This window comes from Frieseomelitta varia, unplaced genomic scaffold, assembly GCF_011392965.1.
Source record: "Frieseomelitta varia isolate USP_RPSP 00005682 unplaced genomic scaffold, Fvar_1.2 scaffold_495, whole genome shotgun sequence".
Taxonomy (NCBI): domain Eukaryota; kingdom Metazoa; phylum Arthropoda; class Insecta; order Hymenoptera; family Apidae; genus Frieseomelitta; species Frieseomelitta varia.
The window spans coordinates 421051-446068 of NW_025110251.1; the positions used below are offsets into that span (position 1 = coordinate 421051).

General features: G+C 45.5%; 1 protein-coding gene across 2 annotated transcripts in view; it reads left to right on the forward strand.

The window, feature by feature from the left end:
• LOC122533120 (TSC22 domain family protein 1-like) overlaps positions 1–25018 on the forward strand; it is an 84772-nt gene that overhangs the window by 54296 nt on the left and 5458 nt on the right. Inside the window, exons 3-6 of one of the 2 annotated variants that reach the window (XM_043662516.1) lie at positions 17546–17648; positions 18612–18634; positions 23611–23769; positions 24113–24467. In XM_043662516.1, coding sequence (XP_043518451.1) covers positions 17546–17648; positions 18612–18634; positions 23611–23769; positions 24113–24467 — 640 coding nt within the window. The remainder of the gene's footprint in view (positions 1–17545; positions 17649–18611; positions 18635–23610; positions 23770–24112; positions 24468–25018) is intronic. The other variant, XM_043662517.1, reaches the window with a different exon arrangement.

Genomic DNA, 25018 nt, shown 5'->3' on the forward strand with positions numbered 1-25018 from the left:
CACGTAGATTTATTGGCAGCGGTTCTTTGCGCGCTGCAGGGCTACCGTGCACTTGTGTGCGCGCCTCCTTTGATTGCGTGCACCCCGATTCGTTACGTATGCTCGCATTTATCGGCCGCTTACGGTTAATCCGCGCGTCCTGCCGAGGAATTGTTCTCCAAACGACTCCGACCTTATCGTAGAAATAAAGCAATTCGACCTTCCGAATAAAACGAAACGGATACCTCTGCAGGCTTCTGGATTCTGGGACGAACGGAGGCTTACCGATTCTTTGGTGAGGTTTGTCGTCCGCGATTCAACTCCGCACAGGTTTGTGCTACAATTTATCGCGATTCCTATCAGTTTTTACAGCGGAGCATGTTTAATTAAACGTTCGAACGATTGCAGTATTCACGCGCAAAGATTTCGGAAGTTCTGCGGCTAAATCCCGAGGTGAAATTTTTCAAGCATCGTCGGCAGTTTGAATACTTTTAGTTGCTCCTTAAAGTTTAAATCTATAATCTTGATGGGCAAGATGCCACGACAAACGAGAACGGCCAATAATTCAAGCGAAACTCCGATAACTCACGCGGCAACGATGAAAGATACATCGACTCCCGTGCAGATGGCGCGAACAAGGAACAAAAACGTTGCAGAAACAATACAAAAAATTGTATTTGCATGGCAAATTGAAACCGGATAACATTCGTAACGGCGTAGCCGGACGATTAATTAAGCGCGTCGAGTGGTTAATGATATGCAAACAAACGGCTACGTTCGAAACGAATCATTAATCCGCGAGAAAGTAGCCGGTACGCGCGACGACCGGCTCAGAGTTACATGTAAAACGATCAATTTTCATATACTTCGACAAAGGCGACGATAACATTTGCGTTCATTGGCAGGAATAGCGCGTACATCATCGCTACGGATGACCGATTTCTCCGCAGACGATTCGAATGGAATTAATTGCGCGAGCCGATCCCCCGCGAGTGATCGACTCGGCACCAGCGATTCTCGCGCGGGACGAAGATACCCGAGGCGTGTATTACGCGAAGTTTACTTTGGAACGACGCGTGTAAATCATAACCGAGGAGGTGTTGCTATAAATTAAAGTACACGTTGGCTGGAACACCTTAATTAGCGTATCCGAGTAGCATGCCGTTCATTAAGCGCGGGTAGACAGCTGCGCTTGTCGCCGGATAATTCGAGACGCTCGTAACTTCTTAACAATGACAGGATCGAGCAACGAGCCACGGCTAATGATCCTTGTTGGCACCAAGAATTATACGCTTCGTGAAAGGTTGCAAAAATTTTTCGTTATCTCGGAATTGCGTGGAATTATGTTTGTTGCAAATTGCAACGAGTCGTTTCAAGTTATTCTATTGACATCCAGTCGTCCTTCACAGACATTCGTCGTTCTTGTAAATATCCTAGAGCCTGATCGAGAAGTGTCTTCTCGGGTTATCGTCTCGCGGTAACAGCTCCAGACACTGTAGACATTTGCCGTGCAACGCAACGTTTCACTTAACGAGCTTTCCTCCAGCTTAATATAGTAGAGTTAGGTATATCAGTTGCAAAGCGAATCGACTCTCGTATGTAAATTCACCGGACTTTCAAGTTTTGTAGAAACAAGACGCATTCGGTAATCATCCACGAGTTCCATTAAAATCGACGCGAGCAGTAAGTACACGTTTGAGCGAGTAAACGAGCCCGAAAGTCGCTGCCATTCGGCTTAATTTCATCCATCGAGTGGCCGTTCCAACGAAGACGACGCGTTATTCTCTGCCAACGGCTTCCCTCCTAAACGCAGGTGTATCGTCGCTCGTCGCCGACCCAACCCATTCCCCCCAAACCGATAATAGACACATAATGGCGTACGCTTAAAAGTTCTCACGAGGATCGCACTTAACGAGCTTTCTTTCTGCTCGCAGCGTAAAGGATAGAGGAAAGGCTGGTATTGATGTACCGAGCTACGCGATTCCCCGTGCGGTATTCCAGGTAATTAAGATTACAAGCCGGCTCGACTACCGCCGGAGACAGGCTGTCGCGTGTTTCCCAACGGTTGAACACAGTCGTCACGATGCCCCCTTATCTTCGCCACTTACCGAACTATGCCGAACTTAGGCGGCTTATCTCGGAAACACGGGCCATCCTCCGTGTTCCGGAAACGTCCGCGTTCCACTCTCTTTCTCTCTCTTTCTCTCTCTCTCTCTCTCTCTCTCTCTTTCTTTCTTTCTTTCTCGCGTGCGATCCTTTCTCTCATAATCGGTGGTATACACGCAGAACCACACAGACACACATCGATCGTTTAGGAATTCTTGTCGCCGGGGGGTGGGAGGAGGAGGGGGAGAAGGGAATAGCCAAGAAGCAGCCTCCGTTATTTATCCCTCGTTCTTTTCGCTTATCTTGTTTCACGCGACGGGCGCGCTCACGAGCAGGAGAAAGAGTTGTTAACAGCCGGCGTGTATCGCTACATTAGAACCGATAGAAATACCACCGCGTCCGTGGCAAATCGACGAGCCACGAACGATGGCCACGATCTCTTTTTCCTCTATCTTCTCCGTTCGCTACAATCGACTTAATTGTTATCATCGCGCGAATGTTCCACGTGCTTTCGGCTCCAGAATTCAATGCCATTTACAATATCGGAATAACCGAGAGGAAGATCGATCCGGTTGATTGAGCTATTCGACCCTTGGTAAAATCCAGTTCCCTTTGAATAGCTATTTACTCTAAACGGCTGGCAATTTTCGATATTGCATGTGCGTTCGCGCTTACTCACGGCTGTACTGCCCGTACGGTCGAGTTTGAACTTGATCGGCATTTCGAAATGGGATTTATTTTTATTGCAATGATAAATTTTACTTGTTCGACGAGACCACTTGTTCTTCATCTCGTTGATTACTCGTTGAAATCTATCGAGTTTCTTTACTTGATTGGTTGATTACTTGACGCAATTTCTGGAGATTCTTCGTGTCGAAGTTGGCTTGGTTGAAATTTTTGATGAGTCTCACGCTTGGCTTGTTAGAACGGGTCTGATCTAGCCATCTTTGATTGCCCTCGTAAGTCATCTAGGAACGGCGAAATTGAAGCATCGATACAACGATTGACGCCAACGATTTCTATTAATTATAAGCATAATAGACCTACGCGAGTGCTTCTGATATAGTAAATATCAAAGAGAGACAAAAGAATGTCCAAAAGATGTACAGACTAGACCAGAATTTAGAATGCAAAAATGTTTAACATTGCTTTTACGACTTATCCGAGAAGAATCGCAAAAGTGTGCTCGGAAACGAAAGAAAACCAACGAATTCTCCTTCCAAGCTCTGACATTTTCAAGATCCGAAGACCAAAAAAACGTGAGATTGACTGACGTTGAGAAAAGAACGTTCGATCGATAGACACCGGCAACCGATAGAGCCATCGAGTCGTAATTGCACGAGTCGTTGAAGCGACTACGTTGAAGTGGCTGCGTTCCCAAAGAACGATAATGCCCGCTTTGTTTCCCTTCTGGCCTCTTTCCCTACGACCATTGCCGATTATGTTCGAGCGTCCTCGAACGACGAAACGGGAAGAGGTGTACCTCTGTCCACGTCCAGTCGAGAAACGACTGGAGGAGAGCCTATCCACTCGATTTTATTCTTACGCTTTTACACGACGCGAGTACGAGGAGGAACCTGACGTTGACGTGTGCCAAGTACCTCGGCCGCTGGTTCCCTCGTTGGTCCGCGTGCCGTTCACGTGGAATATGAATGATTCCGTTAACTGGACGTTGGCTCGCGTAGCCTCGGGATTATTTCTCAGGGAACGTTGAAGGGTGCATCGAACGAATGGAAAGCTGCTGCTTCCTTGAGAATTTTCGACTCTCGTTACGGCCCTACGGTTGAAATCGGACGTTTAGACACTGAGCAATTGACGTTGTTGGTATTTTTTTTTTTTTTTTTTTTTTTTTTTACTTGTAAATCGTAGCCTTGATTGAAGAGGCCGGCGTAGCCAACGGTAACACCGAGATTGATGCCTACTTCAAGAGCGGAATTTACGACTCTAATCGAATCGTGCAATCTGTATTGTACAGTGTGGTCGATAACCCATCGCGCGAAGGTGACAAGATACGATTGACATCGTTGCCGCGTTGAATCGGAAAGATCGGACGATAGACACGCCGCTTGGCGGCAACTTTATGTTCCCGGCTCATCATAAAAAATTTCATCAGAGACGTTGAAGTCAAAAAAAAAAAAAAAATAAAGAAACTTTATAATACAATGGCGTATACAAGCTTCTTTGCGTCTATAAAAATATACGTGTTTTACGAGTGAAATGTTCCGACTTGTCCTACTACGACAAATTACGAACAGAATTTTCAATCAGCAAGAAACTTACAATTAGCCGAAGAAAGTAGCGATTGATTCAACCGCGAAACCGAAATGGTATAAATCAGAGTAAACGGAGGTTAGCGCAGAGTAAACGTTGCGTTCTTTCTCTGATTGTGAGTCCGAGCCACCCGTTGACTGTCAATTCGGCTGTCTTTCTCGCCACACCTTCGCAGACAGATAGATAGGAGCGGCGCGTACGGAGGCCTGGTGAACTCTAGATGGGATGACGGATAAATCGAGCGAACGATCATTCACCTGGTGATGGATCTGTTCTCGACTGTTCCTTTATTCCCCTGGCTGGTTTCGAGCCCGCTGGTGTCTAGAGCATCAGAATGCAACCACCGCGTACACGTTACGTATATTTTCAATCACGATCTACGATCCGGCTACGTTGTACGGCTTTATCTCGATTATAGTTCCGAGATGGCAATTGAGTCGGCCGTGAAAGCAGCGTAATTCCATCGTCGCCCCTCCGGATGGATAATGACTGCGTTACGACCGTAATGACACGATTGCCGCGCCATTAATGCGCACGTTGATTTTAGATTAATATGACGTAATGTAACGTCCAGTTACTTAGTTCCGGTGCCTCTGGGACAAAGCGCCATCGCGGAAATTTTTCACGAATCTCCAGTGGTAAATCCAACGATAAATCTCACGATCTGTGGTTATTATAGTGTTTCCAGGCGACGCCCGGAGACCTATTAGCCAAATAAGGTGACGGTATGAAATTGAAGAAAAACCGGGTAGATTACGGCGAAACAAATGGGTTAAGATGGGAGAAAAAGAGCCTTCGAATGTACCCAATATCTCAGCGATACGTCAGTCGTCTGATGAACAAAGAATCCGGTTTCTTTTCCTTCAAAAATGTCTCTTAAGAAAGTCCGAGAATAACATCGTGATCGCGTAGCGTAACGGAACGTTGCCAAACTTGATCGTAGATCGAGCCATCTGTCGATGCCTTATCGTGACGTCGATTAACTCGTTATGTATCGTTAACTAAATTACATACAAAGGACTAGTATCCTTGCTAAAAATACCTGTTGCTTTTTAACCCTTTTACGGCCAACAGATGATACATCGATATATCCTAGATGCTTACGCATTCGTTCACCTTTGGACAAACGTCCTTCGTAAAATTCACAAAACCGTACATGTCAAATCGTACATAACAGTTTTCGGACATACCACGCGTTTCGTGTATGGGGGTAGCGTAACGAAATGATTTACGCGTCATTAAGGTGCCGCTGTTCGTTTTAGGATAGGAAATCGGAACAATCAACGATGAAAGTTTCGTGAGTGACGACGTGTCTCAAGAAAGCGCGCCTGCACCGACGGCGGTGAAAACCAGATAGCACGAGAATGTCTCGCTTCTAATTTCGTCGAGATATACCCACCGGTTTGGCTACATTGTCGCAGTTGGATACAAACGATGCGATAAACTCGAAGATCGACCGCTGTGTTTGGATCTGCATGGTTCCCACTTTGGAAATTAACTTTGATTAACTAATTGACATTAATTGGATAATTGGCGTTCATCGTTTCGCTGAAATTTTAATACGTTCAGTGCGCAATGTGCAGACAACACTAATGGCATTATCAGTGTAAATCAGGTGTTTTGACAAATTTTTTTCGAATATTTATTTTTAAAAATTACTTTTGAAAGTTATTTCAGAAATAATCTGTTACGTAAAATAACGAAATTATATTATCAAGTATTTTATATAAAAATTACATTATTAAGTATTTTATGTAAAAATTAATTTATCTCCAATTAAATGATTTATTTATTATTTCGCGAAATAAATTATTTACTATTTGCCAGGATTTTTATTTGTTATTTGATTTTGATAGAAATAACTGGTCTCTCAAATAATAACGTCCAATTTACTATTTTTTATTCTACGACATAGTTACTACGCTTGTCTACAGACACAAGTTGAAATGAATATCGCTCGATTTTTTGATAGAAGAAATTTAGATATGGCCATGTATTAGTAAAACAAGTATTTGTAAAATATAATACTCCCCTCCTGTCTTCTTTATCAGTAGACTATTATTTGCAACTTTGACAGATGTCTTCAAATTTTGTTCATTAACAGACGTTCAAGAAGAAGTCCTAAGCTAAGACAAATCTCTGCCGCGATAACACACACTACTGAACTTATTTTGATTTTCATTGAAAATCAATCTTTCTTCATTTGAGTATTTTGGTTTCATTGATATTTACTTTGAATGTTATTTCAAAGCAAATTTTCGATTATCAAATAAATATTATTTCCTTAAATAATCAATTCTTCAATTTATTATTTTTCTAATTATTTGCATACCTTCAAATTGCCTTTGAAATAAATTTTGCCCAGATTTAGTGTAAATAAATAAATACGTAAATAAATATGTAAATGAACAAAGAGTATATAAATAAGTTACAACAAACATGTAAGTAAACAAACGAAGCAGCAAATAAATCCCTATTTGGTAGTCCATAACGATATTATTTTAATAACACTCGTGCTTCTGTTCCTAAATTACTCTATATTATCTGTAATGAGTGAAACAGGAGGTAACAACGATAAAACGAGAACACTAAAAACGTCGGACAGAAGGATGTCCGAGCAACAAGGTTGTATTATATAAATATCGTAAAACGAGCAACAGAATGCGCAACATCGGGGGATAGATTCAAAATGATGGCTCCCGTTGAGACGCAACGAAAAGCAAATCGACGGACCGACAATTTTCTCGATCGTCGACGAACCAACGTCGTAAAATTTCGAAGAGGAACGTTCGTCGGTCATTTTCGGGACACGATCTGTTTACACGAGCATTTAAGAGCCAAGCAGGAGGCTAAATATCCTTTGACAAGCTAGTAGCCAATGTTGCGCGATGCAGGGTGCAAGGGAGAGATGTCTGACGACCCTTTTGGACATTCTTGGACCAGTCCACAGGCATCTCGGAAACTCGTAAAGGGGCGAGTAAACGTGATTTGTTGTCGAGCCACTGTCGTTCACCCTCTGTCTTATATCTACTCTTCACTAACGTCGTATATCTATTTTCTCTCTTTAATCGCTCGTGTCTATCTGGAAAAGTTTAATCGTAAATAATGGACGAGTTAAATTTTATAGTGACAGCGCGGAAGCAAAATAGCCGGCCGCCAATTAACTTTGGTCTGCCAATCGTCCGATGTAATTTTACTTGGCTCGTTGTACGTTTAATTGACGCCACCGTGGGAAGAGAAAAGAACGACGGAAGGTGAGGCGAGGTCGAGACGAATTTATACGCTTCTCGATGTTTCAGCGTTTTACCGTTAGAAAAAAAAAAAAAAAAGAATAATCGCCCGGTCGATTAATAACTCCGACCGAGGAATTCGTGAAAACAGACACGGTTTTATATGAATCGACCGTTCGAGGGGGAAAAAAAAGAAACAACAGCAACCGCATCGCTATTAAGACATTAGGATCCTCTGCGGTTCGCTTAATTGCTCTGGCATACTTGCGGTTTCCGTGATTTATTCCGCGCGACTATTTCCAGTTGGTAGCGAGTCGGACGAGGATAAAGTCGTGAATATATAATGAATCGGACGAAGCCGCGAGTATATTGAGCCATCACAGGTAGTCGAGATGGCCGAGATCGGACGTTCTCAAAATCCTCGATCGCGCGCGCACCTTTTATTTACGACCGACTGACCGACTAATTTCTCGAGTAATCGCGCGAAATTTAATGTCGCCTTTTAAGGCGACGTTCCCTACGACGTTGTAGTCGTTGTATCCCCGTTTCTCGGAAGTGCAAGCTGTTAACCGAGACCAACGTCGATATCACTGCCAAAGGAAACGTCATAAAGAGTCGATTTTATCAGAGAACGAGACGAGTAAGTTCGATCGGGGATGTATCTTTCCTGCCTCGAAACAGTCAGTCGTTACTTCTTCGGAGAAGATTGATCGAGTTGAAAGAGCTCGAGGAGAAAATCGATCGGTTCGCTGAAGCAGAAGCTACCGTGTCCCTTGAAACCACGGCGGGGAAACAAAAAGACGGAGAATTCCGATCGGTTCATAGGCCGGCGTTGAAAGAGGCCCGTGCTACGAAACCGAAAAACAACCGATGAAATATCCTTAGGAGCGCGTAATTGTCGGCCTCCCTTTCTCCGGGCGGCCGCCGCGGTGTGCGCGCGAGCTCCCGCTGCCCCGGACAGTTACAAAACGCGCGATTAACCGTAAAAACGAGCAAACCGAATGGCGGCGGAAGAGTAACAAATAACACGGACAGAACCGGAGCGAAGGAACAGAGTAGGAAAGAAAAGGGAGACGAAGAGCGTCGGGCCGAGTGGTGGATGACTCCTGAAAGAGTATCGCGGGAGAAAGATCGGGAATGGTGGACTTCGGGCTGAGGGAAGAGCAGAGAATCGACCGAGCGGAGATAAGAGCGACCTGTCGGAGTGAGAGAAGGCGAACGGAACGGCAGTAGGGACGATGATCGCGGATTTCGCCCGCGGAACCAAAAACCGAGGCCGATTAAAATTGCCGCGGTGGCGGGTGACGCGACGGCTCAATTATCGCGAAGCAAGCGGCCGGCGAACAGGCGCGTACACGAGTGTGTAAACGTGGTCACGACCGCAAAAGCGACACGACCGGAGGGGAGCCAGGGCCCAAGGCCCCGGGGCGACCAGCGGCGCCCGTCTCCTCGGATAAATTATTGTTGTTAATGACATATTTATCGGTGGTACGTCCCGGTAGATACCGGGAAGCAGCGGCATATCGGTTGGTATAATTTGCTGATTCGAGGGAAGCTCGGTTCTTTTCATCCGCCTGTGTTTCTTTCACGGACCACCTCTCTGTAGTTTTACTTGCTCGTTTTCTCTTGCTGCATCTCCACCTGTTTCTTTTTTCTTTTCTATATTCCTCGCGTGTTTTTTCTTTTTTTTTTTTTCTTTTGTTTTTCCATCCGGCTTGTCGTTCGTGTTGCTCTCGTTGGATCCTTTGAGGACGATTAAACTAACCGGAGGCGCCCAGAGCGGATCTAGAAGATCGCGAATCAAGAGGCACGCGTGAAAGAGTAATTCTCGCCTCTCGTGATCGTCGTTTGTGAGACGAAACGCGAATAAGGAGATCACGATGAGCATCGAGATTTCTTAATCGAGTCCTGAAATGGAATGGAATCGTTCGAAGGACAATCTTAACAGCGGTACTCATGTACACGAGGAGAAAATTCCTCTCGTCTCTCTTCTTTTACTTTCTATTTCCGTCCGTGACGGGACCTAATCTTACACCTATTCATACACCTTTCGAGAAGTTTTGAAAATACTCGTTTGCATCACCGGGCTGAATGATTGAAAGAGACAGACGGATATTCTTGCCAGAGTGAGGCCTTTACGAACGTGTTCTCCTTTTACGTCGCAAAATCTCGCCGCGCCGCTCCGGGAAGAGGGAGCGACTGCGAGTCTTCTCGCAGAACGTTATCAGGACACACGAATCGTTCCTTAATGATGATTAATGAGCGGCGTACGCGAACACGCGGACAATCAACGGTTGCGTAATCCCTCGGTCGGTAATTAACCGACGAAGTCGTAATTCAACGATCGAGGATCGTGGAAGCAGGTTGGCCTTTGAGCGACGTTCTTGGTGCTTAATTATTTTGTCACTAACTGAATGGCCAGACTACCAGAGGGTCTACTTCGTCGCGGCCGTTGTGGTCGTCAGCGACCACGTAATCAGCGACAATACGCCACGGCCGTGAATGGTACAACTTTTTCTTTTTTGTCCCATCCCCCCCCCCCCCCTTCCTCCGCTAGCCAAGGCCTGCTGACAACATGATAAACGCTCGTAATTAAACATCGTGCGAAATATGGAAGATGAAAGGAAATTCTCTCCGAGATTCGTTCGAACGAGAATCGCCGTGTTAAAGCAGAAATGGCGTGAATGGCGTGCAATCATCGGTAACCACGAAGCTTGAACTCGCTGCGAGGAAATTGACCCAAGATGCGAGATGATAATTCGATTGGATGAATTCGCGCGCGCAAGTAGCTCGACGCTGTCGTTTCAGTGAAATGAAATTGTTGTCGATAAAGCCCGTGATCAGACTGATCGATTTGTTCTTGGTTTACTTTCGAACTTTTTCTGTTCTTTTTTCTTTTTTTTTACAAATTGCAAGTTACAATTACAAATTTATCGGTAATAAAGATAAATATTAACTGTCGACGGGGGATAGAAATTCAGAGAAGCGATTTCATTAGAGATCGAGTACGTCGATTGCGTTAATGATACGAGGAACCTTCTGAAATGTTTCTTTTATCCTCGATTAAATTTTACAATGAATGTTTGTTCTTCCAATATCTTCGCGGTAATTACGATTGACCGTTTGGTTTTAGACGATCGAAGATGTATAATTACTACTGTTGCGAGAAAGTAACCGTACTGTTTGGAAAGAAAAAAGAAGGAGAAATGGTAGAAGATCCGACGATATAAGTTGTTGGCAAACGAAAAAGCCTTGAGAAAGCATAGTTCTATCGCACTGAAAATGGCGATGCGATGCACAGCTTGCATCTTTTTTTTTTTCAAGCGAAAGGTGTACGTGGCGCGAAAGACGTTTTCGAAGAAAGATAATGACCAGTCGTTGCAGTGACGACCCTCGTATTATATTAACTCTCGTTGTAACTTTGCATGAAAGAGGTCGGAGAAAATATTTGTATTTGAGATCACAACCAGGCAGGTGTCCACGACTCGCTTCGCTTTCTCCCTCTTGTGAGCGAAGAAGAATGCAAGAATAATGCAGCCGGTTAAACGGCAAAACACTCTGATAGATCGTTTATTAATAATAAACGTACGTCGATGAGAATGACTCCGTAATATACTGCCTTACGGGTCTGTATAGAGGAAAGAAGAAGAAAGAAACTCGATGAACCGGCCTTGAAAGCACATATTGGATAATCCATAAAAAGCATTCTGGATATAGGCTGTCAAAGAGTCGATACGTATCGAGACGACACCGATGATTAATGTTTCGATATCTGGCTAAAGTTCGAATCGGATCTCGCGCGCGCGTACGAAGCAGGGGTAAGCGTGATTCGCCTCGAAATTGTTAGGTACTTGCGTAATAGATTTCGAAACGTTTTTCGCTAGTTTTCTATCTGACGCTTCGCCGGATGCGACGACGCAGAATGTAATAAGACAAGGTGTCGCGACCAAATCGTGACAACGATCTCGCGTATTTCTCGAGTGTCCACGGGCAACGCCGCAATTACCGGTTTACATAATGACGTTCGTTAAGCGAACGAAAGGACGACGAAACGAAAGATAATTGAATTTTTTCGCATCCCGTGGAAAATATTCAATTAAAATCTCAAAACGGGCGAGCTGCGAAACAGCAATGACACGTCTTACGATCAGTCGTGTCGAAAGAGAGGAATTGAAAAGCCATCCTGCTTGACAAGCCGTTTACTCGGCGACACGAAGTTTCTAGACACCGAAAAGAAAAGTGAATTAAACATTTTCCTGCAGCATATATTACGTAGTCGATTACATATTACACAATCAAGTCGACTATTTTTAAAAGATTTCCAATTATGTCAAATTAAAATTCTTCTTTCTCGTCACAACCAGACATAAGGACTCAGAAAATCGACAAAAGACGTGCCTGTCGTGTTTCTCTTTGATAATCTCCGTTTCTTATCACTCAAACATCCTGTATCTGATCGGTGGAGAGGTCGTCGTGGACTCGATGGGTTTGGTTCTCGGCAGTGATCGTGCATCATCGCTTTTTCACACCTGTTCTCAGGCCCATCCCGAAAAGCGAAACGGACGATATTCGCATAAATCGTGCGAGCACATAAGCGCAAACTCGTTGCGTGTCGGGGCTCGAGTGTCGCCGGTGGCAGGCAACACGTGTAAAATCGAGCCGGAGAATGCGTGTACCAGCGGCGTTCACGTCCTCGTGCACGTCGACCCCCCACGGACGCTTACAAATCAAAAATTAGATTCTGCCCGGGCCACAAAACACCGCGATCGTACGACGGCCACGCAGATGGAGAGAGAAGCGAAGAGAAATAAAACTCATTTGTACGGGGTCCTGATAAATGACGGGCTGAAACCCGTCGAAACTTTGTAACGCAACTTGGAGGCCGAGCCCTTTGGAAAAATGTCGCCGTGAAGTGGGAACTTTCCAGATGGGAACCAGGTTTCAGTCAACGATGGACGTAAATCATAGTCGTTCCTCGCGTATTTTCAGAACGTTTGCGTCGTGGAAATTTTTCGAAAATTATCCGAAATGAGCGTAGGTTGAGAAAAAAGTAGTATGATAAACGAGTTATCAGCGAAATTCAAAGGAAGAAACGTACCAAAGGGAGATCGAGTTATAACGAAGGAAGGATGTCGAATTTATTAGACGGAGGAACTCGTCGAGTCTACGCTGAACCCGTTGCAGCAAGTTGTCGTTAAAATATGGCCAGTCGGAACGAGTCCATCCGGTAGTTTTTGTTATTGACTCGTTTGAATAAATACGATCCTCCTGCGCGTGACCGTGGCGAATATTCTGGCACGGCAGTGCCTGCATATTGTTGCGAATATAGTGCCGTTTTTATGGTTCTTCGGTGGACACTTTCGAGCAGAATGTAAATTACAATTTGGTGGAGGCTGACGCTGTAATATGCAACGAGAAAAGGCGTTCAGCGATAACGTGGGACACGCCTTCTTCGTACTAAGGGCACGAGAACGTGTCTTTAATTGCTTTTCAAAATAAAAGAACCATAGAACCACGATAACCGAGGTTAAGGATTATCCGTAATAGTTACCAAGGATAAATGAACAATATACAAAATCTGCTGTCGGTTGGAATCTGGAAGTTCGACGGTCCATTGGGTTCGTATGGTTGACGCGAAATCGACAGGCACACAAAGGCTCGAACACCGGCAGAAAACGTGTCCCTTTTTGTACGCTTGATTCGTTTCTGACAAGGAATCCGAGATGAGGGACCGTTCCCAAATCGAAACTACTTTCCTCCCTTCGTTTCCCTCGTTTTTTCTCCGCTTTCGTTTATTTTATCTCGGAACGTCGGAACAACGTTGTAACCGAACGCTGTATCTACGGCTGTTCGCGCGCCCGGACGTTAACACGAATTATCCTAGGTGACCAGACTCCGCCGGAGATGATTGATAACTCTGTTGTAAGTCGTTATCAGCCGCAGCGTGCACGTTGTTATGTTCACGTCAAAAACGTGACACTGATAGACGGGCCGACTTCGTTTCCTCTTCGTCCTCTACGCTCGACCGTCTCGCTTCTTCGTTTCTCTCGCGTTTTCACGCGACCTGTTAATTCAAACTTACACGCTCGCGCGTTAACCTCCGATCCTTTTTTTCTTTTTTTTTTTTTTTCTTCGTACGGTTCGACGTTCTTCCTCTGGCATGTCTCGCCCCCTGATTTCACACCGCTATCTCGTGAACAGACGTAGATATGTGACACGTGACTGAAATTGATTTGTGTGAGAAACCGTCGCCCGTCGGGGATTCTTTATCAGTGAAATTAGACGTCCCAAACAGTCACAAACTCGCGCGCGTCCCGAGTTAATAGATTCAGCGTGTCTTCTATGATTAATCGAAGACATTCGAGCGGGCAGAGCACGCGCAATTCATCAAACTCGTACCAGAGTCATCCCTCGGGAGTCCGTCGAAGGAAACGAGGTCGAGACGCGAACAAAAGAGCAGAGACTGTTAGCGAACTGTTAATTCCCAAACGAGCGACGTGAATGGACCGACGTTGCTCGGTCAGTCGATAGTCACGAACGAGTAAGTCTCTAGCGGTGATTTCTCAGGGTCGAGCATCAGCAGCGGATTACAAGCGCCTCTCTTCTCTCCTTTTACTCTCGAACGAACCCTTTCGTGTTCCCTCCGCCGCGAAAAATCGCTACCTCGACGAGTTCGAATGCGTTTGAACGCACAGTGCGACAAATACAATAAACAGGCTACAATAACAAGCTTTCGGCAGAGATATCATTTCGCTGCTCCCGCTCTCCATCGCGTTTCGTGCGATCAGAACACAGCGTGCACGTGAAAACTGGTTTCGATAGTATTTTTTATTTCCTCTTGAAAGAAAAGTTTTACGTTACTCTGCAAAGCTGGCGCATTCCACTTGTATTTTATATTTAAATTTATCGATGGTTACATTTGATAGCGGTAGATTTTGCAATACGTACTTTGCTGCACGTTGAGAGTTGCAAAGACAAAACGAGGCAACCAAGTTGGTCTTTCTCCGAGACACAGCTGTTGCGCTTTTGTAACAAAAAAAAAAAAAAAAAAATTTGCTACTTGAATCGTCCTGGCTTTACTGATCCTTCATCAGTGGCCATATATAGAATAGAGCCAGAAGAAATGAGACACGTCCCGCTCACAAATAAATAAAAATCGGTCGTTCTTAATAACCAGTTGGATAATGTCACCCAATTACTGCAAATAAGCATTCCGAACGCTGCGTAAAAGGAGACGTGAGTCAAGGAGGATTTCCCTTTTTCTCCCCCCTCTCTCTCTCTCTCTCTCTCTCTCTCTCTCTCCTCTCTCGTCGTCGATCTCTCGGGTTTCTTCACAACTAAATCACATCTTTTCTCTCATTCACGACCGACTGACGTTCCATGGAAAACGCTCCCGATTAAGCCTCTGAATTAGGAATCGGGCAGACGTTTCATTAAGGGATTAAGATATCTCGTGGAATCGGCGGAGTCTGACCGCTAATGAGCGCGCCGAACGGAATAATCGTGGTTGCCTCTTATTCGACGACCGGTTAAAGGCGACAGAGCCAGCTACGCGAGCTGCGAGACTCGCGCTTTGAAAACTGGTTAAATGGAAGCCGTGGCTTCTTCGAGGTGGCACGTAGAAAATTTGTTCGAAACGGCCGGCGAAAGGACACTGTTTCATTCCAGTTTCTACTTACTTCGTCGCGACACATGCTCGATTACGACCAGCCCGATGCGTTCAGCGCTTTCAGTGCGCTCGAAACGAGGCTCCAGTTTCTACGTTACGATAATTTCACGTCTCGTTGCTCGAGCAACGTACACCGAAAAAGCAAACGAGACTCGCCACCAGGTTGATAGGTGTGGCGTGGAAATAATAGCGAAGCTCGCGTAATAAAGCTATGCGGACGTCCCGCCGGGCGGAAACTGGACGCGGCAAGCGCGACCGCGGACCAATTATGCAGCTTCTCGCCAACACGTAACACGCGAGACCCCATCAACTAATTTATTCGGAACCGTCGACTCCGCACGCGGGATTTCGCCGCATCGGACAAGCTATGAAAACGTTCTTCGACCGCTCGTCCGATCGGGTTTGCCAGATACCAGTGGCGTGACCGCGCGAAACTTCCCCGTACCGGTTGAATACTTGGTTCGCCATTGGCAAAAAAGATCACCGACTGCTTCTATGGGTTATGATTTCGTTGATAAGAGGAGAATAAACGATAGTTGCAACTGTTAACGCAAGACTATTAAACATTGTCGAGCACTGTGTCCTAGTCTCTAGTTCGTATTTTTTTATTTTCTTTTACCAATTTTCGAAGATATGTTTACTAGATCAAGGATTCCGGATAGCACCCGCGTATGTCAAGACGGTCACAAATCTGTTTTTCGTCTAGAAACGTTGTTGTAGCTAGGCAAATTTGATTGGCTAGGGCAGTTCGTACAAAATAGCGCTTTTCCGCGGGCGGCCAAACAAGTTAGAATCTCTTGGAATCTCAGTTTGTAATTAACTATGAAGAGTAAAAAAGATAGAATCTCGACAGTTTTCATTAAAGTGAGCCGCGAAGTAAATCTCCGTCGTTGAGCAAATTAGTCTCGCCAACAAGGTAAATATATCATATCACGATTAGACAAGACCAGTCTACAACTGCTATAAAATTAAGCCTTTGGCTTACTGTTGGCGCCTAGAGGCGCTTTGAAAATTTGCTTTCGAGACTGTTGGCGCCTATGGACGCTTAACTTACTTCAGTCTGCTGAAACAAGAACGCTGGCTATAGGCGTTCACTTCACATTGCTGGAATCAAACTAAAGGCGACTACAGCCGCCCCGCAAATGTTATCGATAATAATTGCAGCAAACCTTACTTGGATCAGACGTAGATGAATTCTAATTGAACAATTACATCTTCCGTTAGTCATACATTATTTAAACGCGATTATTTTACAGTTATTTCATTTAATACCCTTAAATGAAAAGGTGTGGTAATAACACAAAATCACAAAAAAGAATAAATGAGTAGAAAACGTAACAGAAGAAAAGAAAGACATTACGAATGCAACAAAGGTGTGGTGTAGGGATCATGTATTGATCCATATTTTGAGTTGTATCACACTTTACTAGATCATTATGAAGGGCGTTAGAGAAGTGTTATAATGGGTGCGAGGATGGAGGAAAAATGTAAGGATGATGGAGGTGAGGATAAGTTTTGCGTTTCGTGTCGGAGTCGCTTGCCTAGATTCATCAGTGGGGCTGATAGCAGCGACCTCTTACCCTAGACGCTTATTGTTATAACTACTCGCTAGGTTGGACGGGTCACCCATCCTAGCGGTGTTCCGCACTCTGCTTAACGTCGAAGATCGCTAGACGAGTTGGTATTCGAAATTCGTACTCGAGGAACTATAGGCCGCTACAATTAGATACATTTTATTAGATTATATTATATGAAATAAAGCTTAAAGTTACTGTTAAATTTTTAGTACGTGCACTAGCAATTCAACACAGAATACTTATTATTATTTATAGAATAAATAAATAATATTGGTTGAATGTAGTGCGATTCAGTGTTTTGATTGTTTCAATATATTTTCTGAAAAATGTAATGCTGACGAAAAAGTTCTCAGTGTAGACCATGATTGAACTCCTACCGAAAAAGCTAAAATCTCATTTCTAAATGCCCTTTCTAAAATCTAACTGTACGAATAGTACAGCCACGACAGCAATAGTTATAAGTAAAAGCAGAGAGAATCTTGGGGTAAAATCGGAACGAATGTTGTTCCAACTTTTGTACTGGAATAGAGTGGTCGATGGGATCATCGGTAACGATAAAACACCTTTTTACATCGACGTTTGGCATTTCTGCGTCGCCGCAAAGAAGCAATCAGTTGGAATCGTTACGGTTGGACAACGCGATAGAATCGATCCCCCCCGAGTGTTTTTACAATGACTCGTCGTCTAATCGCTGGCTTTCCCTCTTTTTACAGAAGCTCCTGGAGAACTTGGATGGGTGCTGACTCTAGTGATAGTGTCGTTAGTATCGGCTGGCATCGGCGCTGTGGTCATGGTGACGCTTCTTCACTGTCGGAGGTCAGTACGAAGATTGAAACGGACGAAATGCCGGCGAGGGTTACTCTCATTAAAAACGGGACGGTTAGATCGCATGGAGATGAAGCATGAACTTTCAACCGCGGTTGCGACTGATTCGATCGAGAATGGAAACGGACAGGAGGGTGGATTTATCCGGCCGATCGTGGAATTTCGAATTGAAATATGAGAACGTAAACACCTGCGCGCTCTCGGCACCCGTGAGATTGCTTTCGAAATCCATTCAAAAGAGGAAGGAGGAACGAGAAGGAGTCGCTCGATACGGATCGGCGATCAAGTAGATTCGCGAAACGATCGCGGTTTAGTTCGAGCTTCGACCGGTGAATCCAGTTGCCCGATCGATTCCCCTTAAATTACCACCTACCCGCAATACATCAAAATCGAGAGAAGCGAACCGTAATAAGGAAGGCGAACCGGTTACTAACTAGATCGGTCGATTTGAATCCGAGGTGAACGACGACCAGCTGCAAAAAACTGGGGAGGAAATCGGCGTGAAAAAGAGAAGGCCTCGGTTGAGATCGAGAGACAATCGTAAAGTCCGAGTCGGCGCTCCGCGTCCAGAAAGCATGACCAGAAATCAAAAACCGTCTTTATAGCGATTCATTTTCTTAAACAACCGAGACGTACACTCCTATTCAACGCGCATACAACTCGCTTATTCAACGCAAGTTTTTCTTAACCTTGTTCGCGCCGTGCCTTTCATTGCTTTCCACTGAATATAGGCGAGGTTTTATATCCTCTGTTCATTCTTTTTATCTTTACACCCGTGAATCTTACAGGCTGTTGTTACTGTTAAGAATCAAACGAGAATCTTTTGCACAATTGAAACGATAACAATGAAATGGAAGTTTAATTATTAACTGGTGTGAAGTTTCGTGCAAAAGATTCTTGGTAGAAAAATACACGTCAATAGAAGCATTTTTTTTTTTTTTTTCTATGTTACAGATTAAAAAGCACCGGTGGCAGAGGTAAGAGGAATTCTCGAGATTTGTTATAAAATGCATACTCTCGTGAGTTTTGCAATCTAATCGTACCTAATAGGATGGATTAGGTACGATTATTGGTAATACGCTTATCGTGTTTAATACAGAGGCAATGTAATTGGATAATCTCACGTATACGTACAGTTACGGGACACGTCCGTTTTTAATGAAAAATATTCCATTTACAAATCAGAAAGATTAATCGAACCAATAGTAAGTTTCTCTTAATAATAACACACACGGACGCGCTCTTGATATAGAAAATTAGTATAATAGGCGTACCAAATGGCCTTAATTATAGTTCTGGTTACGACTTGTACCCCGACGGATCACATTCAAGCCGATTCGCAATTATTCCAATCCCCCAGGCAGGATATCAATTCAAACTTCCACTCTTTCTCTACCCTCCGTATCCGTCGTTAAAATATGATATCCTTCTAATAATTCCTTTCTGATCCTTTGTGAACACTCTTTGAAACCTTATCTGCATTCAGAAAACCTGTGTGCCACGTGTAGCACGATCGACAAAAGGGATTCAGGGTCCTTCAAAAAAAAAAAAAAAATCCGTCCTGCCCTGTGCTTGTTATAACGAAAATTATCGAAAATTGGCTCGGTATAGGAAATTCTGCATATTGAAATTGTCCCTAAGAACCTTGCGGAAACGCGAAGAAACAAAAAGAGCTATCGTCTGAAGCAATCAATCGTCGAACGGTCGAGGTTCGATCGTTTCAAGGTTCATACACAAACGTGTACGTACTTAAATCCGGATGCTCTGATCCGTCGAAGGGACGACACATCGGCCACACAGTCACGTGAGGCATATGGCGTCGATTGGTGCAAACGAGAAACGTAGTAGAGCGGTGGCGTGGAGTGTCAGAACCGATTGGAGTTTAATTAGTTCGCATAATGAAGGCCCGGCGCAGCGCCGTCGCGCAAGGTATATTCAGGCTGCGCTACCTCTCGATGCTGCTGCTGTTGCTGCTGTTGCCCGCACGTAAAAGATAGCCTGGCTCAGCGACGCGACGGACGGGCGACATAAAGGACAGTGAAACGCGTCTAATTAACTTTCTGATTTAAAATCACCCGCGGTACGATACGATCAACGGATCAGCCGGCTACGAGCGGAGCCGAGCGAACCGACGAAGAAGCTCTGGCAAGGATGAACGGGAACGGGAACCGGGGCAAATAGAAGGAGAAAGGGCAAGTTACTGCCGACCGAGGGATACAAGGGTCATCCGAATTAATTATCCGACACTCGTTTTACCGAACCTCCTTGGATGACTCCTCCAAGTCGTCGTTCTTCACCGATCCACGATTTGCTTCTTAAGTGCTCTTCACACCGCTACGTCGTAATCACTCAGGGCCAGTACAACGGTGTCTGCCAGTGGCGCCAAACGCCACTACGTCTACCTACGAGGGAGGGGGGGGGGGGATTGATTAACCTCTACCATCCGAGATAATGATTTCCGCCCCGGCACTGAAATCCACTGTATCGCGTGCGATTAACATTTAGACGAGTAATTAATCGAAGGGTTTGGCCTCGGCTAATTAAACGCGAATAGACGCAATAGCTATCCACCGAGCGATAGAAGCAATAATAAGACAGCGTTACTGACAATGGAATGCGAAATGTATATCTTGCGAGAGAGAGGAAACACTTCGCCACGCGCAAAAACTTGGAATGACAAGGAACATGGAGCGCTCGTAAAGTATTTAAAGAACTCCCTCCACCTCCCATTACGATCTCGTAAATTTGAGCTTAAGGAAGCTGTAAATTACGAGATATAACGTACGCGAGTGTTCTTCTTACACGCAGCGAGGAAGTCCGAGCCCTCGATCCGATTTTCTTTTACTTTACCTGCGTTTCTATTAATTACGTTAAAGCCACGACTGTTGAACGTCGCGAATCTGTTTACCGCGAGTATATTCATCCACCGGCCTATGTAAACTTGTCAGCGATGAAATTATAGCTGCGCTCGGATGTGGATGTAATTGGAATTTCTACCAAGAGAGGGTTGGATTAAAGGTGACTAATTGTAAGTTGGTTGAATAACCAACCAGGCGTGCGCGCAGCGATGCTTGCGCGGTGCGGCGGGTAATTTCATAGGAGGAGAGAAAAAGGAAAATGTGGACGAATTAATGAAACATCGTTGAAGCGTACAACCGTGCGTAAGAATCGCGGCGAATGCCAACGGACAAGAGAGGCGTTAATGGACGGCTGAAAGGGGCTGTTGCGCAAAAAAGACGAGAGTCGGTACACGTTAGGTTCCCGCGCGATCAACGCGACACAATGGCGATTCGAGGTCCCGGGTAGAATAGGTGAATCGAATACGTTAATCGGCTTATCGCGCGTTCCTTCGCCCGATACGCCGAATCGGCTGCTGTTCCCTCCCGGGAAAATCAACGACAACGTGTGTTATTCGTTCAATGGACATTCTTTCCAATTCTTTGTACACGAAAAAAAAAAGAAAGGATTATAATTTCGCGAGAGAAAGGACGGAAGATTTTTCTGCGACTCGCGTTCGTTACACGAACACTTCTACATCCCGAAAGCGTCTAAAGTAGCTGAAGAGATATACAGAACGCAAAGGTGGCTCTGTCATTTAAGAAATTCGAAAAAAGGTCAGACTACAGAGGAGGTATACTTTTTCTCACATCAGTGGAGATCCTTTTGACATGATGACGCGCGAGGAGGAACCAGAACCGGCGAATGAACGTCAAACAGAACCGTGTACAACCCATCCTCGATCCCTAACGAACACGCACGGCTGCCAGGAAATAGAATCTAACCGTTCGAATCTAGTAGATCGTGAAGAGAACATTTGCCCCCCGCTGTCACGGCGCGGCACTGCACGGCACGGCACGGCACGGCACGGCACGATTTTCACGCTCTCGGTCGCTGGGCTAATGCATCCGTCGGCCAATTAATATTCGAACCATCTAATCCAGTAAATCACGCGGGTTAACGCGTCCACGGAAATGTGACGCGAAGCGACAGCCTGGAAGAGAGATGGATCCAGTTACCTCACCTCGCCGAATAGGTGGGAAGTATGGCGTAATCAGCCGGTAAAACCTCGTGTACGCGCGTCTCGTGCAAGGTTTCTCATTCTCGGACGCGGCACGGTCGTTGGACGCGAGAAAGGGGACGCAGCGATCTTTGTGACAGTTGGACGTTCAATTATAAACCGACGGAGGACCGATCTCTCCGTCGGCCGTGTTATTCAAGTGGCAAACCGATAAATCGACACCACCTTATTTACGATAGCAATAAATGGCTTAGCGAATGCCGCGGAATGCTAAATTGCCGTTGCTCGGTGCGTACGTTGAACGAATGCCAGAGACTGGCGTTCGACGATAAATAACGCGATTACCGCACGCTCGCCGATGTAATCGATTGCACTTGGATTTCTAGGCAGTCGCGCGCAAATGAAGTCGCGCGCGCTCGCCAATCCTCGCGAGTGATGGAGAGCCAAGCACCGAGATTGCCTGGTAATGAATGGAAGGTTGATTAAGGTCGAGGGGAATGGCGTTCGCGGCAATTGAAATCTTTGAAACGTTCGAAAGGTGGCTAGTTGGTAATTGGTCCCGATCGAGCAGGTTCGCGTGTCTCCGCGCGCAAATCAACGGCCAACAATTTTCTTTACATAATGGAAGACAAATAACCTCTCTCGGCTTGTCAAGCCGAGGCCCTGTACCCGTTAGTCGGATGAAAATGTTGAAACTTACCGACGAATCGGCTCGCTCTCGTTGAAATGCATCGACCGATACGTCGATGGAGTTTTGCGCGCGATTTTACTCGCATCTCCCATTACCGAGTAATCTCGTAGCCAGGCAGACGCTAATTATGCAAATTACGGTGTAACGGCTCGTTATAAATATCCATAGACTCCGGATAAGTCGCGAAAGAACCGAGGAATTAAATTTCACCATGGGTACGTCACCCTGCTTTTCATTCTGAAACGTTAGAGCGTATCGGTGATTATCCTACAGGCAAGCCTGCAGCTTCTCGGAAGAAGGAGAAAATAGCGTCTAGGTGAGCCACGGGGGGAAGAAGATTATACTGGTTGCACGAGCAACACACTTGTCCGTGCCGTTGGTGTAAGGGTACCGCGCGATAAACGAGAACCAGTCTCTGTATCTCCTGGCAAGTGACAGCCGCCAAGGCGCGTTGCGACGCGCGACTCCGCTCCGAGACTCCACGGTTTCGAGCGGCGAAAACCACCGGCCAGAAGACAGCGACGACCACGACGACGACAACCGACGAGTCTCGTACTTACATGCGTAGATTATGAACCACGAGAAAAGAGAGAGAGAGAGAGAGATTCCCATAATCTCGTTTTTTCTCCGTAGCATTCTCATGCTCACTTACCACCAGGCGGCATCTCTGATCTATGAATTCCAAATTCCCTTTTTCTTTCTCTCTTTCTTTCCCTGTCGTCTTCGTCTTTGTCTTCGTCTTTCTTATCCTCGTTGCCTTCCCTCTTCTACTTCTTGGTTCCTCCACCCGCCCCTACTCTCTCACCAACCACCCCAAACCCTGCCGCGTTTCTATGAGCGCCGTGACAGCACGATGACGGGCATACAATGAGGCCATACAGAAAACAGCCGCTTTTTTCCCACTCCTCTCCCCGTACGCGAGCTCATGTCATAATGCGGTGATTCGGGTCCGTGTACACATACGTACGTGTAATATATCTACGCACGTGATCCTGCGCCTGTACGTATACATACGTGTGTATAACCGTGCAACGTAACAGGATTCTGTCGGAGCTCACCTGGCACTTCACGAGCTTCGCCTCGATTCGAGTTCCACTGGGTTTCGTCCCTGTTTCATTGAAACTCGAGCGCGACTTTCACTCACGGTCCTTGCCGAACGAATTTTCCAAGGGACCGAACGCTCACGCGTTCTCTACATTCTTTTTTTTTTTTCTTTTTTCTTCTTTTTTTTGTTTCTATTCTAGCGAGTTGCTGCAGTGTCGGCGTCGAGGATTCGAACGTCCAGGAGACCGGTGGCCCAGGTAGCGGCGGCGGGGCTGGCAGTGGAGTGGCCGTTATACCCGACCGGCCACCTCTCGAGCTCGATAAGCTACCGCCTTATCACGATGTCGCTCCTAGTCCTGGTACGTATCGTTGCAAACACATCATCGTCGTATCGCTGCACCATATCTCTTCCGCAAGTACTCTGGGACTACTCGAGTCAAGTCAAACTATCAATTTCTCTTTTTGTCTCGTAAAATTAATAAATAAATTTTAATTTTGCTGAATCTAAGATACTGTCCAAGGTATTATCTCGTTTTTTTCCCATCGTTGTATCGAAACGATTTTCCATAGTAATGTACACGAGTACTTTGACTACTCTAGTCTGTACATGGGTAATAATGGGTGGAATATTGGCACTCGATAATTGACGTAGAGCAAATGAAAAGTACGCGACTTGTATGGGCTGGTGTGATGTGATTCAAGGGCACAATGTGTGGTCGTGGTTAGGCTCGCGACGCGGCGGCGGTACACCGGGAGTCGTCACGACGCCTCTGTCGCTTCCGCAACACAGACGAGCCATGAATCTCCCGGTGGAGAACCACTACACCCACATGCAAACGGACGAAGCCCTGTACGCAGAACTGGACTCTCAGGCCGCGAGCTACGCGAGCGATCTCCAGCTACAAATGAGAGGAAGCTCGACGTACGGTACAACTTCCGGCGGACAGGACGACGAATACCACGAACTAGACGCCGCAAGGTTACATCGTCATTACGGCGGTAGCAGCGGCGACGGATCTTTGCAGAGGGACACACTTCGTACGCGTCACAGTAAAAGGTAAATTAATCCCTGTAATTAAAATTTTTCGCCGAGTTGTTCCTCTCGCGGAGCGATTATGGAGGTCGTTCTAATCGTTTTCTATCCGGCAGCCATCGCGCTGGAACACACCCTCATGAATCTTTAAAGCTTCAAGCTTTCATAATTCCAATGCATAGCTGGCAGTCAGCTGGCCTTTCCTTTAATTGTTTTTGCACATTAAAGCAGCACTGTCGGTAATTGATTGCGCATCGATGTTATACCAATCGACGTATTATGCTCGGGCCATTACCGTCCATAATTTCTTGCAATAGTTACCTCTACTTTTAGAATTTACGGTCTGACTGCCGCGATTATGTTTTATAGTGAACCGTTAAATGTCTATTTTTTTCCACGATTATGTCGGGTCCAAAGTTTTCTGCGAACATCGAAACCTGAATGTCTGTGCGATCAGTTTCACACGGCTTCTCGAGTCTCGAAGGACAAGCGTCGGCAACGCTTGGGACACTGACGATGACATGCAATCTGCATGTATTACGGGAAATGCACCTGACTAGAATGTACCGTTAGCA